Source organism: Barbus barbus (genome assembly GCF_936440315.1).
Source record: "Barbus barbus genome assembly, chromosome: 9".
NCBI classification, from domain to species: domain Eukaryota; kingdom Metazoa; phylum Chordata; class Actinopteri; order Cypriniformes; family Cyprinidae; genus Barbus; species Barbus barbus.
In genome coordinates this window covers 11,093,594-11,114,421 of record NC_136737.1, presented here as the reverse complement: position 1 = coordinate 11,114,421, position 20,828 = coordinate 11,093,594, and the positions used below count along the sequence as shown (strand labels likewise).

Here is a 20,828-nt window from a genome sequence, read left to right as displayed (position 1 = left end):
GACGGGACACTGCAACTTCACTGATAGTGCAGGCCATAGAGCCACTGTCCAACAAGGCTCTTAAAGGAACGGCGTCATTGACTAAAGCATCAGTGTAGAAAAGGCTGTCTGCCCGTGCCAGCTGGGCCACATTCTGAAACAGAACTACATTATCACTTGTCACTGACCTGCACGTCGACTCGTATATGCTTGATGCATCTTCTTGGAGGGTCTGAATTCCTTCACCCGCACTACCCCCTCCCCAGTGCGGGTGTGTCAGTTTCCCTGAATCGGGGCATGGCTGACAGACTCTGCACTCCTTCTAGGACAGGTACTGCGCTGGTGACCAACTTCTAAACAAATCAAACATCTTTTCTCTGACATGCAATGCGACCGTGTTGAATGGGTTCTCTCACCACAGACACGACATCTGGATGGCTGAGACCAAGAGCGTAACTGTGGTCTATCAGGGGCAGCCTGTATATTAGTGCGCTCAAGAACCCTTTCCAGCATGCTGAGCACCCGCTCTAATGTGCCAGTGTCAGTCAAGGCCGTGTTCGGAGGTGCTGTGGTAGTCTCAGGCTTTGTGGTCTGGGTACTGGGAATGCACGCTGCTGCATTCACCGCAGTGTTATCCACAGTAGTCGTTTCTGGATGGCTGACAACGGCAGTCGCTACTTGAAACAAGCGGTCAGGAAGAGAGTGAGAGTGCAGTTTCTTTGTTCTCGACTCCCTTTGATGCTCATCAATGACTTCTTGCACCTCTGCTGATGACCACTTGGTAACAGGCTTGTATCTAAACACATTAGAAAGTCCATCATCAGGGCAATTTCTAATAAACATCATCGCGACTTCCTGCGAGATGTTCTTCATTTGACTACCCTGTTTCTGCAGGTGATTATCAGCAATTTCGGCTGCATTATTAAGACGGACCCAGTAGTCGACAGGGCTTTCTTTGGCATATGGCAGTGTAGAATAGAAGTCTGCCAGTGGAAGACAAGACTCTGGGCTTTCACTAAAATAGCGTAGAAGAATTTTGTAAATAACTTCAGGGGTAACAACCATGTCAGGTGAGGGGTTACTTTTTAGTCCTACTTTGACTATGTTTTTAGCTCTACCCAAAAGGTGGTTCAGAACCTCACTGGAATGCTCTGCTTTAGGACAGTCACACTTTCGTAAGTATACCTCCATTAACTCTATCCATTCATGAACAGAGTGTTTGTCTGTACCATCACCACGGAAAATGGGAGGTTCTCTATTGTCAGATCGTACAATCAGATTAAACCTAGATAGGTCAAGAGAAGTGCTAGCATGCTCACTTTTAACTGTCATGGGGCTGGTCTGATGCCCCAGAGTAGGACTACGAACGGCTAAAAGCCTATCCAAAATACTGTCGCCAATTTGGCTACCCAGCTCTTCAATAAGATCTGTTAACTGCAGCCTAGAATCATCAATGATAGGAGCAGAAGTAAAAGAAGCACCAGAATTAATGTTTTCCCCCTCTTGTGAGTAACGCGGATTAACATTACAAGGTTGATCATTTTCCTTACGTCTCACAACACCATCTGTACTGATTAACCCTCTACCCCTCCCCAGGACTGGTGTAGACATGTTATACATCTTACTGTCTGTACTGATCACTTGTATAAGCGCAATAAATTGATTCAATGTCTTAATGATTCAGGGTCCGATTCAAAAGTCAATGTCTCAGAATGTCAGGAAAAATTGAATGTAATTGAGATGAGAGAAGTGAATTATCTGACACTGGAAGGCAGGACGCGATACTCTGCTTGACACCTGGCAAGTAACTGTGGCCGGCTTGCTGAATCCAGGAAGTTACAGTGAAAATCCCACGTAGATGGTCAAACCCCGGTGATCGGCGGCGGCTGATCGGTTGTATCCTAGGAGGTCACGGCACCAGTTTTATGTAGCAGTTCCAGATCTGCACATAAGAAACTTCACACCAGAGATGGCGGGGACGGTTTCACATCACTTCCATTTATTAATCCTGGAACACATGGGACACTTAATCAGAAAAACCATTCTCCACGCTATCCTCTTTCAGCGTCACACACAAGAACAACCGGGAGATAAGGAGAACTTTTTGCGTCTTGCCTCGCCAGCATCCAATTGCGGTCTGAGGCTGACAATTACAACAATTTTATGTTAACATCGTGCAATACATTAAAACATAAGAAATAAAGAAATTTAAATAAAGTTACTGGTTGTATGTTGTTCTTTTCACATGCATTATCAACAATTAATGATGTATAAGATTAATGGTCGCATGAACCAGCAAACAAACATTCCCCAAAATATCATGCACATTCACAACGACACTATAGAGATATGAATTAGGTGCACAATCCAAATGTGAAGCAATAGAATATTTTTCAGAATAAGGGGAAAGAGAAAAATAATAAAACATTCAAAACCAGTTCACATACATTATCATTCAAATCACTTTTCACTGTTTGAATTAAAGAACTGAACATACCTGGAACACATGGGACACTTAATCAGAAAAACCATTCTCCACGCTATCCTCTTTCAGCGTCACACACTGCACAAACCATCGATTGATTATCTCCACGTGCGTCAGATACAATTCACGTAAAACTCACATAAATCTCATAATATACAAATATACATACTCAAAATCGATTCAGAACACATTCAGTTTAGAATTAGATTAACTTTAGTCAAATGAACACTGTTAAACGTACCAAGAACAACCGGGAGATAAGGAGAACTTTTTGCGTCTTGCCTCGCCAGCATCCAATTGCGGTCTGAGGCTGACGTAACTCCCGCACTCCCCAAAGGCATAGCGCGTAACACAGATAAGAGTCCCATTTACACAAAACACCATAATTAAAGTTCCTACACGCAAAAACACAGAATGACCCTTATAGGCATTTAATACATAACAATTGTCGTTTGGCTCCACAGAAAATAAGTTTTGGGAAGTTCATCACAAAGAATACAGTAAAATTATTATTTCTCTTCCCAACTGGTTACACCTGTGGCTTTTCAGAGGCATAAATCATGGCATTCGGTAAAAGTACAAGCTCCACTCTTCCTAAACCCTACTAGATCTAAGAAATGATAACAAGAAGAAAGAAGAAAATAGTTTTTCAAGTTATCTGATGTTGCACTGTGCCTTCATGTACAATTGAAGCCTAAACAGAAACAGAGCAAGCATAAGCAGACATTAAGCTAAAAAGAGTTGTTTACATTGATTTAAAGGCCAAATAATGCACAGACAAATAAGTACAAACACTGACATCAGCACAGGATTGCACATTCTCTGCTTCGTTACATGTGCAAGCGCATATTTTTCTCTCGGCCTCTGTGGTTTCAGCAGACAGATTCACTGCACACTGCAATACAGTTTCTTACCGTACTGTGAACACTGTGTGCACAAAATGTTGTTTCGGCATAAAGTACCTCTTCCTCACAAGTCTGGACTGTTTTAATGATAATGTCACATTATTCAAATAAGTCTGAAATGGTGTTTAAAATACAGATATAGTGACACATCCTCTGAACACTTGACTTTATCCCAGAATGCTCATATTATTTGATACTTGCCTTCTGATCTTGGTTGTTTGCATTTCCTGTGCTGTAAGTACATCACCGCCACAACTACAGCCAAGACCAGTATCACTATACTAACTGATAATGCCACAGACTGTGACTGCTGCATGAGTTCTGTAATGAACAACAGAAAAACAATAGTTATAAATGAGTCCTGAATTGTCTGATTACAGTCAAGACATTGTTGCCATAGCTCTCAGCTCACTTAACTTGGCTTTGAACAGACAAGGTTGGAAAGCTCGAAGAATATACTTTTTAAAACAAACTCATTAATCATTAATATCAACACTGATGTACCTGGACATGTCTGACAGAGTTGACTGATGTCCAGATGTTGAGTCTGGTTGTTGATGGGATTGTTGAGCACACAGCTGTAGGTGTTGTTATCCTGATATTCCACCTCCAGAGGTAGAGAGAGACTGATGCTGAGATCAGATACACTGATGCTGGACAATAAACTGTTTCCTTTGAACCAGTAGAGAGTCACATGACTCACATTCACCACTGAACACAGCAGCACACATCTGGACACCGATGAACGGTCAGATGATAACGATGATGAAGAACAGTTTGAAGTGTCTCTGGTGATGACAGGAATCGGCAGAGGAGCTGGAAATATCAGAGAATAGTTGCAAATAGAAATGTTCTTAATAAAAAAGAAGAAAAAAAAAGAAAAAAAAAATTAAGCTGTGGTATTCAGAGCCCCAAAATGGACATGGTAACGGTAAATAAATGTTTTTGCATTTATGCTTTTCGCAAAAGTTCCACGTTCCCTCAAGAAAGTTTGTGTTCATTCACAAAACTTGTAATGGAAATAATGTGGTAGGAGGAAAAACTATATTACAGCGAATGAATGGAAATGTTCTGTTCTATAACATGGTTCTGTTACAGTATTTCAGGGATTACATTCAAGCAAAATCATCTAATTAATAAAAAAAAATGTTTTAATGCAAATTTGTCCTTAATATTTTATATAGTAACAGATTTCATAAAGTAATGAGGTACTAGTGGTGCCATTTTGCCACCATTTAACCTTGACAATATTCAAAATACAGCAAAACCTGTCATACCTTATTAAGATACATTTCACCATTTTTAAAAATGTTATGTTAATATTTAAATTCTATATGATACATAAGCATATTTAATTTCTCCAATTATATATATATATAAAAAAAAACATTTATCAATGACGATTCTACTGATCTTGATTTCTTGATTTGATTAAACATTTAATTTTACTCACCATAGACAGCAACAGTAAAACTCCTGTATGTGACGTCACCTTTGATGATCTGTAGTTTATAAAGTCCAGAGTGTTCAGTTCGTATGTTTCTGATGGTCAGAGATCCAGTTCGACTGTCCATTTGCAGTCTGTCTCCAAATATCTCATTACTGTCATACATATCAATGACCTGCTTATGGATTTCAGCTATACGAGTGTCTGAATTATTCATTTGAAACATCCACAGTATATAATCATTTTTCTGTACCTCGGTGACATCCGTGTTTAAAGTGACATTATGTCCTTCAGTCACTGATAATAACTTAATTTCATCCGTTTTAACATCAAACACACCTAAAACACAGAGAAACAGTTTTTATTAATTATTTATTTACAATTTTTGTGAAAACTGCATGGCAAGCCATCAATTACAATAAAAAAGGCTTGTTCATTACATGCCCAATACCATTATAAAAACCGTATTTTGATGTTTGACTATAGCCTATTGAACATGTTTATTTATTTATTGTCTGGGCTCTGCTTTTTGTTGGTTGGAAGCTCAGAGTTTACTACTATTTCGCATGAACCCTTAGTAATATGGAAAATACCGAAATAAAGCATGCTATTGACTTTGTGAAAAGATAAAATTAGCAACTTAGCGAAAAACTAGGAGTGAAACACTATTTAGTCATACATCTCTTACCATGCGAGAACCAAATCCACAGGAAGAGGAAAAAAGATTTATGAATCATATTCACAGTCCACTACATATCCGATCAATAAACTCATGATTTAGCGCTCATCTGCTTTTCTTTTCTTTTTCTTTTTCAAAATAATATAAGTCGACGCAGATAACGTAGCACGTTAGGCTAATAACAAACGAAGGCCATTTCGAGGAATACAGTCAATGTTAAGTTACTATATAGCCTACTATTAAAAGCTGTTACTTTAGTATCCTATCGTTTTCGCTTTAAATGTCCACAATGGGATACACAAAAGCCCAGTCGCTTAAGATTACGATGTGCGTGGGCCTGTCACTGTACGTCGATTAAACAATACATCCATTTAAAAAACTAACGATACTTTTCTGTGAAGAAAAAAAAAAAGCCAACAGAATCAAAAACGCTACACTTTTCTTGATTTCAGTTCCAGATTTCGGTTAGCCTACTTTTTCAGGATAAATTCGCTCCGCCCTTTAGGGGTAGCTTCAGTGATCTTAACTGTACTGTAGCCTAAACTTAGTGTGGATCAGCCCTGATGATGTCTTTACACAGTGTTGGGGAAGCTACTCTGAAACTGTAGTTTGACAAGCTACAAGCTACTCGTAAGTTAAAGTAGTTAAACTACAGTCAAGCTACCCTTTTGGAAAAGTAGTTAGCTACACTACAAGTTACTATCAAAAAGTAGCTAGCTACAGTGAAACTACTTTAGATTTTTTTGAACAACGTATATTATAAATAACTGAATAAGTGTCTGAGGAATGTTTTAAGTAAAATATTTAGTGTTTAAAACAATGCAATACAATTATGATTTCAAAGAGTATTGTTTTATTACACACAACACTCAAATATCTCAGACTGTTACAAAAAGTGTAACCTTTACTTGTCGTTTCTTTGAGAGACATGAACTTGGACAAATAAGGCCATGGGTAATTAACGTTAGTTGTTTCTCCATCCTCCAAATCTGCCGGCACGTCTTGCTCCATCATGGATAATATGGGTGTGTCAACCCACTTCTGTACGTCAGTGAACCGTTAGCCGCAAGATGCGTGATTAAACAACAGGTGGCGGTAATGGCAAAAAATGAGTTTGTAATCTAACAAGAAGAATATCCTTGCATCGCGCTGATTCGCGCAGGCTCGACAAAACGCAATGTAGCTTTTGTTCGCGCTACACCGCTACTTGCTGCAAAAAGTAGTTAGCTACTGGAAAAGCTACACTGTTTAAAAAGCAACTGAGCTACTGCCAAGCTACTGAAAAATGTAGTTAAGTTAGTAGCGTCGCTACTTGTAGTTAACTACTCCCCAACACTGTCTTTACAGTAGCTATATGAACATTAGGGAAATTCAGCTCTTTCACTGACACAAACAGGATGAAGACTGTGAACAGGAACTGTGTTGAAGTGCAGATTTCTTTTCAGGATTGTATTTAGGCTATTTTGTTCAACTTGTGGTTTTGTAGCTCTTCTCTCATCATAACTCCATCATTTTCCTCTCAGCAAATAAAAATAACCCCTGTTAAGTACAGGTCTGATCAAGTAAAGTGATTTTCACAAGTTCCTAAATCTAAATATCATTTTTATTATTTGCATACCAAACAAATTGCTAAGCTGTTAAAAAAAAAAAAAAAAAAAAATCAGTTGATGGGTACTTAGAGGAAAAAGATCCATTTTTTAATTTATTTATTTTACATCAGCTCAAGATTCATCCTTAAGCACAATAGCCAATTAATCTCATCAGTAAACCTGAGATGTTAGTCCTAAATCGTGCACAAAAATTACATAAAGTTACATATTAATTAGTGAATGCCATTTCCTTTCTATAGCCACTAGTTCACACTATCTAGAGATGTTCTGACACTATGGGTTTTGGTTGCCCACTATTTCCTGTACAGAATCTTCTTTTGTTGAAAGAAGTGTGTATAATGTACTAGTGAGTAATATTCCTGCGCTATTCCTGTGTTTAACAAAAATAATTTAAATGACACATTTAAATATTCATTTGAATTCCATCCATAATGTTCACAGTTCTATACTGTCAATTTTGATTTACAATGAATCTGAACAGAAGCCTGGTGTTTTGTGGGAACTGAACAACTGTTTTCTATATTCAATCACAGTTGACTCGTTGTTCTCAGTCATGGGAACTCGAGGTCAAGGCCAGACACCATCCTCAATGCATACTTTTATTTCCTCTGAGCAACAAAGTTCAAGTAAGTGTTTCTGTCAACTATATTTTCTTTCTTTTAGCTTTTCGCTTTTCCGCTATCACATGTTTGCCTCAGTTCTTTGCAACTTCCTCAACATGCGAGTGTGTTTCTGTTCAAGTTGACAGCTAATTGTTTTTACAGAATCTATTGGCAGTTTCTGGTAAAAGTACTTTTCTATGATGAAGTGCTGTTTTAATGTATTGCTATGACACATTTACTTTTTTTTTTTTATCTACAATACTGTTATACAGGCCTTGGGTTCATCTGCAGCCTTTCGCCCTACAAACAGTGTTTCCACAGCATGTTCTGCACGCCTTCTGCAACTCATATCTCCAATAATAGACACCCGTACCACATCTGACCAAAGACAGCGCATCTCATTTAGAGCAGAGCAGGTAATGTGTCACAGTGTCACGAGGCCGGACTGCAGGTCTGCCCTTCCCCACCAGAGGTCGCCATCTCCCTTCCTTCCGGACTCCACTCACAGGATTACACGCATACACCTGTTTCATTGCACACACCTGGCTAATCATTACACCCACAGCTGATCCCCATCACCACGGACTATATAGCTTCCACTTTCTCACCACTCTGTGTGCTTTCATTATATGTTTGTTACCCGTGATTCATGTCCTGCTTCCTGTTCTGAGATCTGCTTATGTTATGTTATGTTTTGGTTTCTGTTTATTGTGCCGGGTTGGCCTTTGTGTTAGTTTGTTTTATTAAAGACACCTCCCTGCATTCTTGGACCCAGACCTCGTTTCTGTAACGTGACAGAATGAAAGCACCAAAGATGGGTCCAGCGGGGAGGTTATTGAACATGCGCCAGGGGGATCGGAGCGTGGAGGATTACTCCAAGGAGTTCATCGGGTTGGCTCGGCAGTCGACCGTTGAGAAGGAGTGTCTGGTGGTCTTTTTCTGGAGTGGTCTAGCTGAGCCGTTCAGGTCCCGAGCACCATACTGGGACCCTGAGGAGTCGTTGGATGGTTACATCGACAGGATTCTTCAGGTGAGCGGCTCAGCCTTCAGGGTGGAGTTAGCGGCGGAGATGTCGGCGGGGCACGCTCGCAGCGCTCCCGAGGCAGCGGTGGCCGTGCACAGCGCTCCCGAGGCGGCGGTGGCCGCTCTCTATCCCCCAGAGGTGGCCGAGAATGCCGCAGCGGCGCCCACTGTGGAGGCTGAGTATGCCACGGCATCCCGCTCCCGGAAACGGAGGAAGAGACGGAAGAAGGCTTCCGTCTCACAAGGCCAGGAGGCCTCCCAAGAGCTCACTGCTGGCCAGGAGGCCGTGTTAGAGCCACTCAAGCTCCTCGCCCTGCTGGCGCCACCCGTGCTCCTCGCCCTGCCGGCGCCACCCAAGCGCCTTGCCCTGCCGGCGCCACCCAGACTCCTTGCCCTGCCGGCGCCACTCGAGCTCCTTACCCTGCCAGAGACCGTTCCTGAGCTCTCTGTCTGCCCTGTCACGGCCACAGAGACCGTTCCTGAGCTCACTGTTTGCCCTGTCACGGCCACAGAGGCCGTTCCTGAACTCACTGTCTGCCCTGTCACGGCCACAGAGGCTGTTCTTAAACTCACTGCCTGGTTTGTCCCTCCGGCCCCACCCTGGCTGGGCCCTGGGGTTCCTGTTGGGCTGGAGCCCCCCTGGTCCGTTCCTCCAGACCCGCCCTGGCTTCCTGCGCTGCCTCCATCTCCAGACCCTCTGCCCCCACACGGACCTGGCCCGCCATCCCTCCCCCTGTTCACTGTTTCACCCCCCTCCGGACTGTTGGATCTTGGGGAACGTCTGGAAGCCGTTCCTTTAAGGTGGGGTACTGTCACGAGGCTGGACTGCAGGTCTGCCCTTCCCCACCAGAGGTCGCCATCTCCCTTCCTTCCGGACTCCACTCACAGGATTACACGCATACACCTGTTTCATTGCACACACCTGGCTAATCATTACACCCACAGCTGATCCCCATCACCACGGACTATATAGCTTCCACCTTCTCACCACTCTGTGTGCTTTCATTATATGTTTGTTACCCGTGATTCATGTCCTGCTTCCTGTTCTGAGATCTGCTTATGTTATGTTTTGTTTTGGTTTCTGTTTATTGTGCCGGGTTGGCCTTTGTGTTAGTTTGTTTTATTAAAGACACCTCCCTGCATTCTTGGACCCAGACCTCGTTTCTGTAACGTGACACACAGTGCATGAAGCATTTATTTGGTGCAATAAAAAAGCAAAACAAGCTGCTTGTGCAGGTCTGCTTGGAAGCCAAACTAGGAATACGAACAGAAGTGGTAACAGACAATTTTTTTTCTTTTTTTTTAATATCTGTTAATACTTTTATGGTTTTATACCATTTTGTTTTCTAATTTTCTGCAACACAAAGCCAATTTATAATTGGTGTGAAGTGGTCAAATAATGAAAAATCTAATACAACAAATTTTGAAATACAACAAACTATATATCACTCAAAACCTCCTCCTTCCTGTAAACACTCTGAAAATGCATGAGTTCAGTCTTGTTTAGATTTTCTACCGTACAAATGGCAGCTTAGAGCAATGTGACGACATTCATTGCAGAAGAGTGGAAACACTTCTGATGTTTCTAGCGATTATCGTCAATTTGATTTCACAGATACTATTTAAACGAAACAGCTAGACAATGACATCACTGAATTCAATAATAAAATTACTTTAACTGAAAATCGGGTGTTTAATCTTATTATTATACATTACTGACACGCTCATAAATAAAGGTGACTTGACTTTTCACAGCAACAAGCAGCTGCAAGGTGGGGCAGTGGTCACCCTGGATGACATCTGGAGTAAATGATCTGATGGACTAAATGATGGTATAGGCCTATTATATATAAGATACTTTAAATGCTGCCTATAGTCCCCTCTAGTGATGTTTGTTTAATATGAACTCTAAATACTAGATGGATAAACAAAATGAAATGTGTTTTATCAGATAGCAAAGTGAAAAAGTAAGAGACCATTTTGTTGAATGACTCCTGAAGGAATTATTCTTATGAGGCGTTCTATTCCGTAACTCAAAATAATTCAGTGCAAACAATGTGATCGTATTCCCGAATTAATGATTCTTATTAGCCGATTCTTTTCAGTGAATCATAATCATTCAACAGAACCAGTGTAATTCTGAATGGATAACTGGTATATTTAAAGTAAGAAAAAGAAAGAAAGAAAGAAAATCAGTCTTAATGAAAGTTGAAGTAGATATTAAAAGTTGCCTAATACGTTTAAAGCAAACAAAGACCATTTTGAGGAATACAGTTAATGGGGCTATCAATATTATAACTGTTATGTTAGTACTGTTTTCGCTTTAAATTTTCAAGATGGGATACAAAAAAAGAAAAGCCCAGCCCTATAGTCTTTGTTAAGAGTAAGATGTGCGTAGGCCTATTACTGTACATCGATTAAAATACATCCTGAAATTTGTGGTACATCCATCCATTTTAAAAATGCACAATGTTTTTTCTGTGAAGAAAGAAGAAGTAGCCAACATAATCCAAAACGCTACATTTTGATTTCAGTTTCCACAGGCTACTTCCAGATTTATGTTGTCTAGGTAAAAACGCTCCGCCCTTTATGGGGTCCCCCTGTTGCTTCTAATGAGCGCAGCTGAACAGTAAACTTAGCGTGGATTGTCTTTACAGTAGCTATATGAACACCAGGGCAAATTCAGCTCACTGACACAAACAGGATCAAGACTTTGAGGAGGAACTGTGTTAAAGTGCAGATTTCTTTTATACGATTGTTCTTATTTTGTTCAACTTGTGTTTTTTTTCTCCCAGCTTAACTCCTCCGTCATTTTCCTCTCAGCAAAAATAAATAGTCTAAATAAATAAATAAAAATCCCTTCTGAGTATAGCTCTGATTAACTAAATGAAATGAAAGCACCTTTTTTCTGCTTTCATGAGTTACCATACTAAACTGCACAACTGCTGAGTCTATAAATCAAAGAGTCTGTTTAGATTAGATTAGATTAGATTCAACTTTATTGTCATTGCACATGTAGGTACAAGGCAACGAAATACAATAGAGAAGAAAAATACAGCACAACATGAGGAAAGAGAGGAGAAAAAAAAAATAATCCCCACACTATGCTCCTAAACGAGAGTACAGTGTGAGAACAGGAAAAACACCTCAGCACAAAAGCACAATCAATACAGAGACACACGACTCGCGGGGGGGGTCCAGTTCAGACGAACAGCCATCTGGTCTGCAGCCATTACAGCGCTAATCACAGACCCGCTTGTCAGACTGGCGGAACAAAGCAGCAAAGGCGTTGGATGGGGGTTTGGGAGGTTAATGCATATCTGTATGTATGTGCGTATGTGTGTGTGTATGTGAGTTTGTGTATTGTAGGCCTGGAGATCCGCTGTTACGTCATTAATGGGTGGTTTAGACTTTTTAGGTATACAAGTATTTCAATACACAATAACATTAAGTATATAATACAAAAGCTAATTTAATTAAATAACTCCTACGCATATTCTGTGTCTAAGTGATATTCTCTTGAGATCTGCCGTTTGAGTTTTATTGTGTGTTGATAGTTCACAGCTGTCTCGGTTCTGTCCACATCCAGCAATGATTTCTGTTAGAGACAGAGAGAAACATTCATATTACAAACTAATCAGCAATCATCATTTATACTGTAAAAATAAGGGTATAGGTCTAATTTAGGAAACGGGTTCAGAATTGCTTCCATTTACCAAAAAAATTATCTGAGCCGAATGACGATCGGTTTGTAACAATCTCCCGAGTCTCTGGCAATAATTGTTCAACGGCGTCACAACAACACAAGAACAACACTCCACACCGGGACCACTGCAGTTAGACTCTGTAAGTGAATCATTCTTACGAGCCGATTCCTTTCAGTGAATCAAAACCATTCGGCGAAACCAGTGTAATCAGATTCCCAAACGAATGACTCGTATGAGGTTCTTTTCTGTATATATCGAGAGGTGAGAACCAGAAAGGTGTAAGTGACATTTCACCAACTTTACAGGAGAGCCAAAACAAAAATTTACCATAGTTTGATCTGACTTTGTGTACTGATTTCAATGGTTTAGAATAATTATTTGTACACTCATGGGTGACAGAAGCCTACTTTTTCCAGTAGAAAGAGCTCATTAAGACCTTTCATTTGATATATATACTGTATATCTCCATTTCACCAAAAATGTCACTTACACCCTTCTGGTTCTCACCCCTCGATATATTAGAAAAAAATACAGTGGACCAGTGTTGAATTGAAGGAATTATTCTTATGAGGCGTTCTATCTAATCAAAAGAATTTGTTTCTTTTCAGTGAATCATAATCATTCAACAGAACCAGTGTAATTCTGAATGAATAACTGGTATATATAAAATAAGTAAGTAAGAAAAAGAAAGAAAGAAAGAAAATCAGTCTTAATGAATGAAAGTGACATAAGGCCAAGTATGGTGATCCATACTCGGAATTTGTGCTCTGCATTTAACCCATCCAACGTGCACACACACAGCAGTGAACACACACACACCGTGAACACACACCCGGAGCAGTGGGCAGCCATTTATACTGCAGTGCCCGGGGAGCAGTTGGGGGTTCGGTGCCTTGCTCAAGGGCACCTCAGTCGTGGTATTGAGGGTGGAGAGAGCGCTGGACATTCACTCCCCCCACCTACAATTCCTCGAACCCGCAACCTCCGACTCTCTAACCATTAGGCCATGACTTCCCCCTAATGAGATGAGATGAACTGTTTACTGACCTGAGGCAGATCTCCCATCTGAAGGCTGTAGATGATCTTTGTGTATTCTGACATGCTTTGGTTTCTGATTGCCAGATATACAAACACAAACATGGGTCAATGTGAGAAGATTTTGATTATATTTAACAGTAGCATTAGGCTACACATAACTCATGATATGATCATCATTTATTATGACTATAGTTAGCCTATAAATAAAGCAATACGCATTTGCCGTTTCCTTTGACAACAAACAGGATGTACTGCTTTAGTAGAACATGATGGCACAACAATATACAATGATTTTGTCCCAGGAAGTCTTGTATTATTTAATGCGTAAGGTAATACTTGCCTTCTGATCTTGCTTGTTCACATTTCCTGTGGTGTAAGTGTATCACCCCCACAACTACAGCCAAGACCAGAACTATCACTATAACTGATAATACCATTGAATGTGACTGCTGCATGAGTTCTGTAATGATCAACAGAACAATAATAATTATCAGTTAATACATTGTTACCATAGCTCTCAACTCACTTAACATGTCTTGGAAAGCTTCTCAGACATGGCTAGAAAGCTTGAAGAATATATTTAATCAATAATTATAACCACTACTATCACCCCTGACTTACCTGTACACATGTGACAGAGTTGGCTGATGTCCAGATGTTGAGTCTGGTTGCTGATGGGATTGTTGAGCACACAGCTGTATGTGTTTTTATCCTGATTTTCCACCTCCAGAGGAAGAGAGAGACTGATGCTGAGATCAGACACACTGATGCTGGACAATAAACTGTTTCCTTTGAACCAGGAGAGAGTCACATGACTCACATTCACCGCTGAACACAGCAGCACACATCTGGACACCGATGAACGGTCAGATGATGATGATGATGATGAAGAACAGTTTGAAGTGTCTCTGGTGATGACAGGAATGGGAAGAGGAGCTGGAAATATTAAAAAATAAATGAAATTAGAAATGTTACTTAATTTAAATGGGGACAAAACTGAAGAAGTGGTATTCTGTGTTTGGACTCTAAATCTGACGGCACCCATTAACTGCAGAGAATTCACTTGTAAGTAAGAAATGTAATTCTTAATTTCTTAAAATCTCTTCCAATGATAATCAAATCACCTACATCTTAAACAGCCTGAGAGAGAGAAGATTTACAGCATTTTGCTTTTTTATTTGTGTGTGAACTATTCCTTTAATATAAAAAAATGAATATATATTTATTTTTTAAGCAGTAAGGGATTTTATATAATCCTGATAAGAGTATGGTTATGATTTGCAGAACTAAGGAGGATAAAAGTATACATTTTCAATTTTTTAAGTTGTCTAACAAGAGTCTCACTGTGTGTGCGAAAGTAAAATACCTTGGACATATTATCACTGAACGGATGACAGATGATGAGGATATTGAAAGGCAACGCCGCATGATGTATATGCGGGCAAATATACTTTTGCGAAAGTTTAGTTTCTGCTCAGATGAGGTGAAGGTGTCACTTTTTAAAGCATATTGTACAACATTTTATACTGCTCATTTGTGGTGTAACTACAGAACATCTAGTTTACAGAAGCTGCAAGTAGCTTATAACGATGCAATGAGAATCTTACTAAGGAGACCTAGATGGCATAGTGCAAGTGAAATGTTTGTGAGTGTAAGAGTAATCACTTTTAAAGCACTGTTACGAAGTCTTATGTATAGATTTATCTGTCGGCTTAATGCTTCTAAAAATGAAATTATTGTGGGTTTATCAAATATAAGGGTTAGTACTACACGGTATCAGTCAAAGCTGTGGAGACACTGGTACTGGTGTATCTTGTAACTCTGTATGTTTATGATGGATTATATGGGTTGCATATGTTGTTCATTGTCTTTTTAAATTTGGACTTTGAGTCTGTAATAAAGTTTGATTGATTGATTGATTGATTGATTAAGGCACTGGTGGCTGTATAATGTGGTTAGCCTTAAATATTCTGAATACAGCACAACCTATACTAGGCTATTATATAATGGGTTATTCATCTTAAAGGACAGTTCTTCTGGTAATTTTACATCTCTTTTATTTCTTGGTATTATTCAACAAGTAATATTACTCACCATAGACAGCAACAGAAAAACTCTTGTATGTGACCCCAGCTTTGATGATTGTTAGTTTATAAAGTCCAGAGTGTTCAGTTTGTATGTTTCTGATGGTCAGAGATCCAGTTCGACTGTCTATTTGCAGATTGTCTCTGAATCTCACAATACTGCCCTCTGTATAGATGTACTGTCGGTGGATTTCAGCAATACGAGTGTCTGAATTGTTAATGTTAAACATCCACAGTATATAATCATTTCTCTGCACTTCAGAGACATCAGTGTTTAGAGTGACAGAATCTCCCTTAGTTACTGATACTGACTTCACTTCATCTGTATAACCAATCACACCTGAAACACAGAAAAATATTGTTTTTTTATTAATGTATTTGTCCAATTTTAGAAACAATTACATTACAAAAAGCAACAAGGCCACTAAAAAGACTTGTTCACCAGCTCATATTTGAGTCAGTTGTTTATTCCTTTAGACAGGATGTTTTCCAGATGTTAAACATATTCCAAATATCAACATATATAATGTGTGAAAAGATAAAAACGGCAACTTTTGGGAATGAAACATTAAAGATATATCACTTACCATGTGAGAGCCAAATCCATAGGCAGAGGAATAAAGATTCATGAATCATATTCACAGTTCCCTACATATCCGATCAAAACTCCTCATGATTTAGCGCTCATCTGCTTTTCTTTTCTTTTTCTTTTTCAAAATAATATAAGTCGACGCAGATAACGTAGCACGTTAGGCTAATAACAAACGAAGGCCATTTCGAGGAATACAGTCAATGTTAAGTTACTATATAGCCTACTATTAAAAGCTGTTACTTTAGTATCCTATCGTTTTCGCTTTAAATGTCCACAATGGGATACACAAAAGCCCAGTCGCTTAAGATTACGATGTGCGTGGGCCTGTCACTGTACGTCGATTAAACAATACATCCATTTAAAAAACTAACGATACTTTTCTGTGAAGAAAAAAAAAAGCCAACAGAATCAAAAACGCTACGTTACACTTCTTGATTTCAGTTTCAGACTTCCAGATTTCGGTTAGCTTTTTCAGGGTAAATTCGCTCCGCCCTTTAGGGGTAGCTTCAGTGATCTTAACTGTACTGTAGCCTAAACTTAGTGTGGATCAGCCTCCAATAATAGACACCCGTACCACATCTGACCAAAGACAGCGCATCTCATTTAGAGCAGAGCAGGTAATGTGTCACAGTGCATGAAGCATTTATTTGGTGCAATAAAAAAGCAAAACAAGATGCTTGTGCAGGTCTGCTTGGAAGCCAAACTAGGAATACGAACAGAAGTGGTAACAGACAATTTTTTTTTCTTTTTTTTTTAATATCTGTTAATACTTTTATGGTTTTATACCATTTTGTTTTCTAATTTTCTGCAACACAAAGCCAATTTATAATTTAGAATTGGTGTGAAGTGGTCAAATAATGAAAAATCTAATACAACAAATTTTGAAATACAACAAACTATATATCACTCAAAACCTCCTCCTTCCTGTAAACACTCTGAAAATGCATGAGTTCAGTCTTGTTTAGATTTTCTACCGTACAAATGGCAGCTTAGAGCAATGTGACGACATTCATTGCAGAAGAGCGGAAACACTTCTGATGTTTTGTTTTCACAGCAACAAGCAGCTGCAAGGCGGGGCAATGGTCACCCTGGATGACATCTGGAGTACATCTGTTTTTTTTTTTATGGTTTACATCAGCTCAGGTTTCACCCTCAAGCACAAGAGCCAATTAACATCAATAAAGCTGTCAGTCAGTGCACAAAAATTAACATTAGATACTGAATATTAATGCCATTTCATGTCTATACACACTAGTTCACACTATCTAGAGATGTTATGACACTTTGGTTTTGGCTGGCCACTATTTCCTGTACAGAAATCTTCTTGTGTTGAATGAAGTATTTATGATCAATGTACATTTGTGTGAATAACATTTGTGCGCTATTCCTGTGTTTAACAAAAATAATTTAAATGCCACATAAAAATAATTTTTTGAACACTATATTCAAACAGTCGACTCATTGTTCTTACTCATGAGAACTCGAGGTCAAGGTCAGGGAAAATTTACAGAGCCGTGGGTTGCGGTTTTTTGGGCTACTTTTATAATGTACCGCGGCCGCCCAAAGTATACACATGTGATCGCAAAAGGAAGTGATTACAAACACTCGATGGTGGTTTACAGTGCAGTTCTGAGTAAAAGTGTACTATTAATCTCATAAATTGTCGTATGTATCATGATGCTAATGTTAGCTCTAATGCACCTGCAGAATAGGTCCAATTCTTCTTCATAATGCATTTTACTATAATACTTCATGTATGGTCGCAAGAAAATGTTTTGTTATATTTACAAAACCGATTCCAAAAAAGTTGGGACACTGTACAAATTACGAATAAAAAAGGAATGTAATAATTTACAAATCTCATAAACTTATATTTTATTCACAATAGAATATAGATAACATATCAAATGTTGAAAGTGAGACATTTTGAAATGTCATGCCAAATATTGGCTCATTTTGGATTTCATGAGAGCTACACATTCCAAAAAAGTTGGGACAGGTAGCAATAAGAGGCCGGAAAAGTAAAATGTACATATAAGGAACAGCTGGAGGACCAATTTGCAACTTATTAGGTCAATTGACAGCATGATTGGGTATAAAAAGAGCCTCTCAGAGTGGTAGTGTCTCTCAGAAGTCAAGATGGCAAGAGGATCCCCAATTCCCCCAATGCTGCGGCGAAAAATATTGGAGCAATATCACAAAGGAGTTTCTCAGAGAAAAATTGCAAAGAGTTTGAAGTTATCATCATCTACAGTGCATAATATCATCCAAAGATTCAGAGAATCTGGAAAAATCTCTGTGCGTAAGGGTCAAGGCCGGAAAACCATACTGGATGCCCGTGATCTTCGGGCCCTTAGACGGCACTGCATCACATACAGGAATGCTACTGTAATGGAAATCACAACATGGGCTCAGGAATACTTCCAGAAAACATTGTCGGTGAACACAATCCACCGTGCCATTCGCCGTTGCCGGCTAAAACTCTATAGGTCAAAAAAGAAGCCATATCTAAACATGATCCAGAAGCGCAGGTGTTTTCTCTGGGCCAAGGCTTATTCAAAATGGACTGTGGAAAAGTGGAAAACTGTTCTGTGGTCAGACGAATCAAAATTTGAAGTTCTTTTTGGAAAATTGGGACGCCATGTCATCCAGACGTTGTCTCTTTCAGGGAAGACCTTGCATTTTCCAACATGACAATGCCAGACCACATACTGCATCAATTACAACATCATGGCTTCGTAGAAGGAGGATCCGGGTACTGAAATGGCCAGCCTGCAGTCCAGATCTTTCACCCATAGAAAACATTTGGCGCATCATAAAGAGGAAGACAGTTGAGCAACTAGAAGCCTGTATTAGACAAGAATGGGACAACATTCCTATTCCTAAACTTGAGCAACTTGTCTCCTCAGTCCCCAGACGTTTGCAGACTGTTATAAAAAGAAGAGGGGATGCCACACAGTGGTAAACATGGCCTTGTCCCAACTTTTTTGAGACGTGTTGATGCCATGAAATTTAAAATAAACTTATTTTCCCTTAAAATTATACATTTTCTCAGTTTAAACATTTGATATGTCATCTATGTTGTATTCTGAATAAAATATTGAAATTTGAAACTTCCACATCATTGCATTCTGTTTTTATTCACAATTTGTACAGTGTCCCAACTTTTTTGGAATCGGGTTTGTATTTAGAAATAGTTTTGATAATAGTTGGGTAAATGTGTACTGGGATTTAAGCGATGTGGCTTGGTAAACATTTTATTGCCAGTATAAAGCCTGATAATGGCTGAATTAAAGCAAAAGAATAATAGGGATTATGTCTCATACTTTGCGGAGATGTGAAAGGTTCTGTTTCCTTAAACTAGTTTGTCATGCATTCCTTTATTTCAACACATTTACAGGTAAATCCTAGTATTTTAAATTTGCCAGGACTGTGATTAACGCAATTCAATTTTTTAATCGATTGACAGCACTAATACTTTGCATATAATTTTATGGTTTTATACCATTTTGTTTTCCAATTTTCTGCAACACAAAGTCTGAATTTGTAATTGGTGGTCAAATAATGAAAAATCTAATTCCCCTTGATTTTTTTTAAATACAACAAACTATATATCACTCAAAACTTCCTCCTTCCTGTAAACACTCTGAAAATGCATGAGTCCAGTCTTTTTTTAGATTTTCTACAGTACAAATGGCAGCTCAGAGCAATGCGACGACATTCATTGCAGAACAGCGGAAACTGACATCTGATGTTTTGTTTTGCCTCTCAACAACAAGCAGCTGCAAGGTGGGACAGTGGTCACCCTGGATGACATCTGCAGTAAATTATCTTCATCGGTCTGCACAAACAGAAGGGGTGATGGGGGATTGTTCCCCTGCAACTACGCACAAAATCTGCTCTATATAAAGTGAAACTGCAGCAGAAAAACAATGAAGTATAATAGTCATTTTGTGAAGGCAGGGAAGGAAACCTAACACTCAAGACCATTACGGGATGTTCATACTGGACTTGTGTCAGTCAGGAGGGTTTTAACTGTTATTATAAATATGCAGTAGTTGGATGTGTTTGATTATTGCAGAAATTTATCAGAGGCTCATTATAGAAATAATTGGTATATTTTATATAAGATGCTTTAAATGCTGTCTGTGGCCCCCTCTGGTGATGTTTGTTTAATATAAACTCTAAATATCACATGGATACACAAGATGAAATTACTTTTATTAGACAGCAAAGTGAAAAATTAAGAAACTGTTGCAATTTTTTTTAGGTAGGCTATATACAAGTATATACAAAATCCAGTAGCCATTATTAAAACTGATAAGTTATAGTTTTCAGTTTATATTTTTACCATAAGATACATCAAGGCTCACTATTTGATTAAAGTTACAATGTGGGTGAATTTAGTAGTATTAGTTATTGGTTCATCATCCATTCCATAAACAACAAACCAAAACAATGAAGCCAAAAGACCACTTCTTGTGCTAGTTCTTGAGGAGTATGCATTTTTTGTAAAAATTGCTCCACCCCTCAGTTTAGTCAACATTAGTCTATGAAATGTCTTCACAGAAGCTATATGTACATCAAAAAATTATCTCTTTCAAAATCACAAACAGGATGAAGACTGTGACCTCTTTGTTCTATAAGGAAACATTACTCAGCTTTGTGGTTTGTACT

General features: G+C 39.0%; 1 protein-coding gene across 2 annotated transcripts; it reads right to left on the bottom strand.

Annotated features, from left to right (window-relative positions):
- Positions 1–11,703: 11,703 nt before the first annotated feature.
- On the bottom strand, positions 11,704–16,732 carry LOC306875052 (uncharacterized protein). Of its 2 annotated transcripts, XM_079425430.1 has the most exons (7): positions 16,147–16,662; positions 15,570–15,899; positions 14,296–14,411; positions 14,097–14,199; positions 13,816–13,935; positions 13,485–13,548; positions 11,714–12,328 (listed from the first exon to the last, which is right to left on the bottom strand). In XM_079425430.1, exons 1-7 carry the CDS (start codon positions 16,193–16,195, stop codon positions 12,289–12,291), a joined length of 822 nt encoding a protein of 273 aa, XP_079281556.1. In that variant the 5' UTR covers positions 16,196–16,662; the 3' UTR covers positions 11,714–12,288. The 2 variants fall into 2 exon arrangements, with proteins under 2 accessions (XP_079281555.1, XP_079281556.1); XM_079425429.1 differs by having other exon boundaries at positions 11,704–12,328; positions 14,097–14,411; positions 16,147–16,732.
- Positions 16,733–20,828: the final 4,096 nt, after the last annotated feature.

Bases quoted from the DNA above. Each gene is read 5' to 3' on its own strand.
- LOC306875052 (XM_079425429.1), bottom strand. From the start codon at position 16,195: ATGATTCATGAATCTTTATTCCTCTGCCTATGGATTTGGCTCTCACAT. The intron at 15,900-16,146 runs GTAAGTGATATA...TCTGTGTTTCAG, and splicing joins ATGGATTTGGCTCTCACATG to GTGTGATTGGTTATACAGAT. The intron at 13,549-13,815 runs GCAAGTATTACC...TCTGGCAATCAG, and splicing joins TGAACAAGCAAGATCAGAAG to AAACCAAAGCATGTCAGAAT.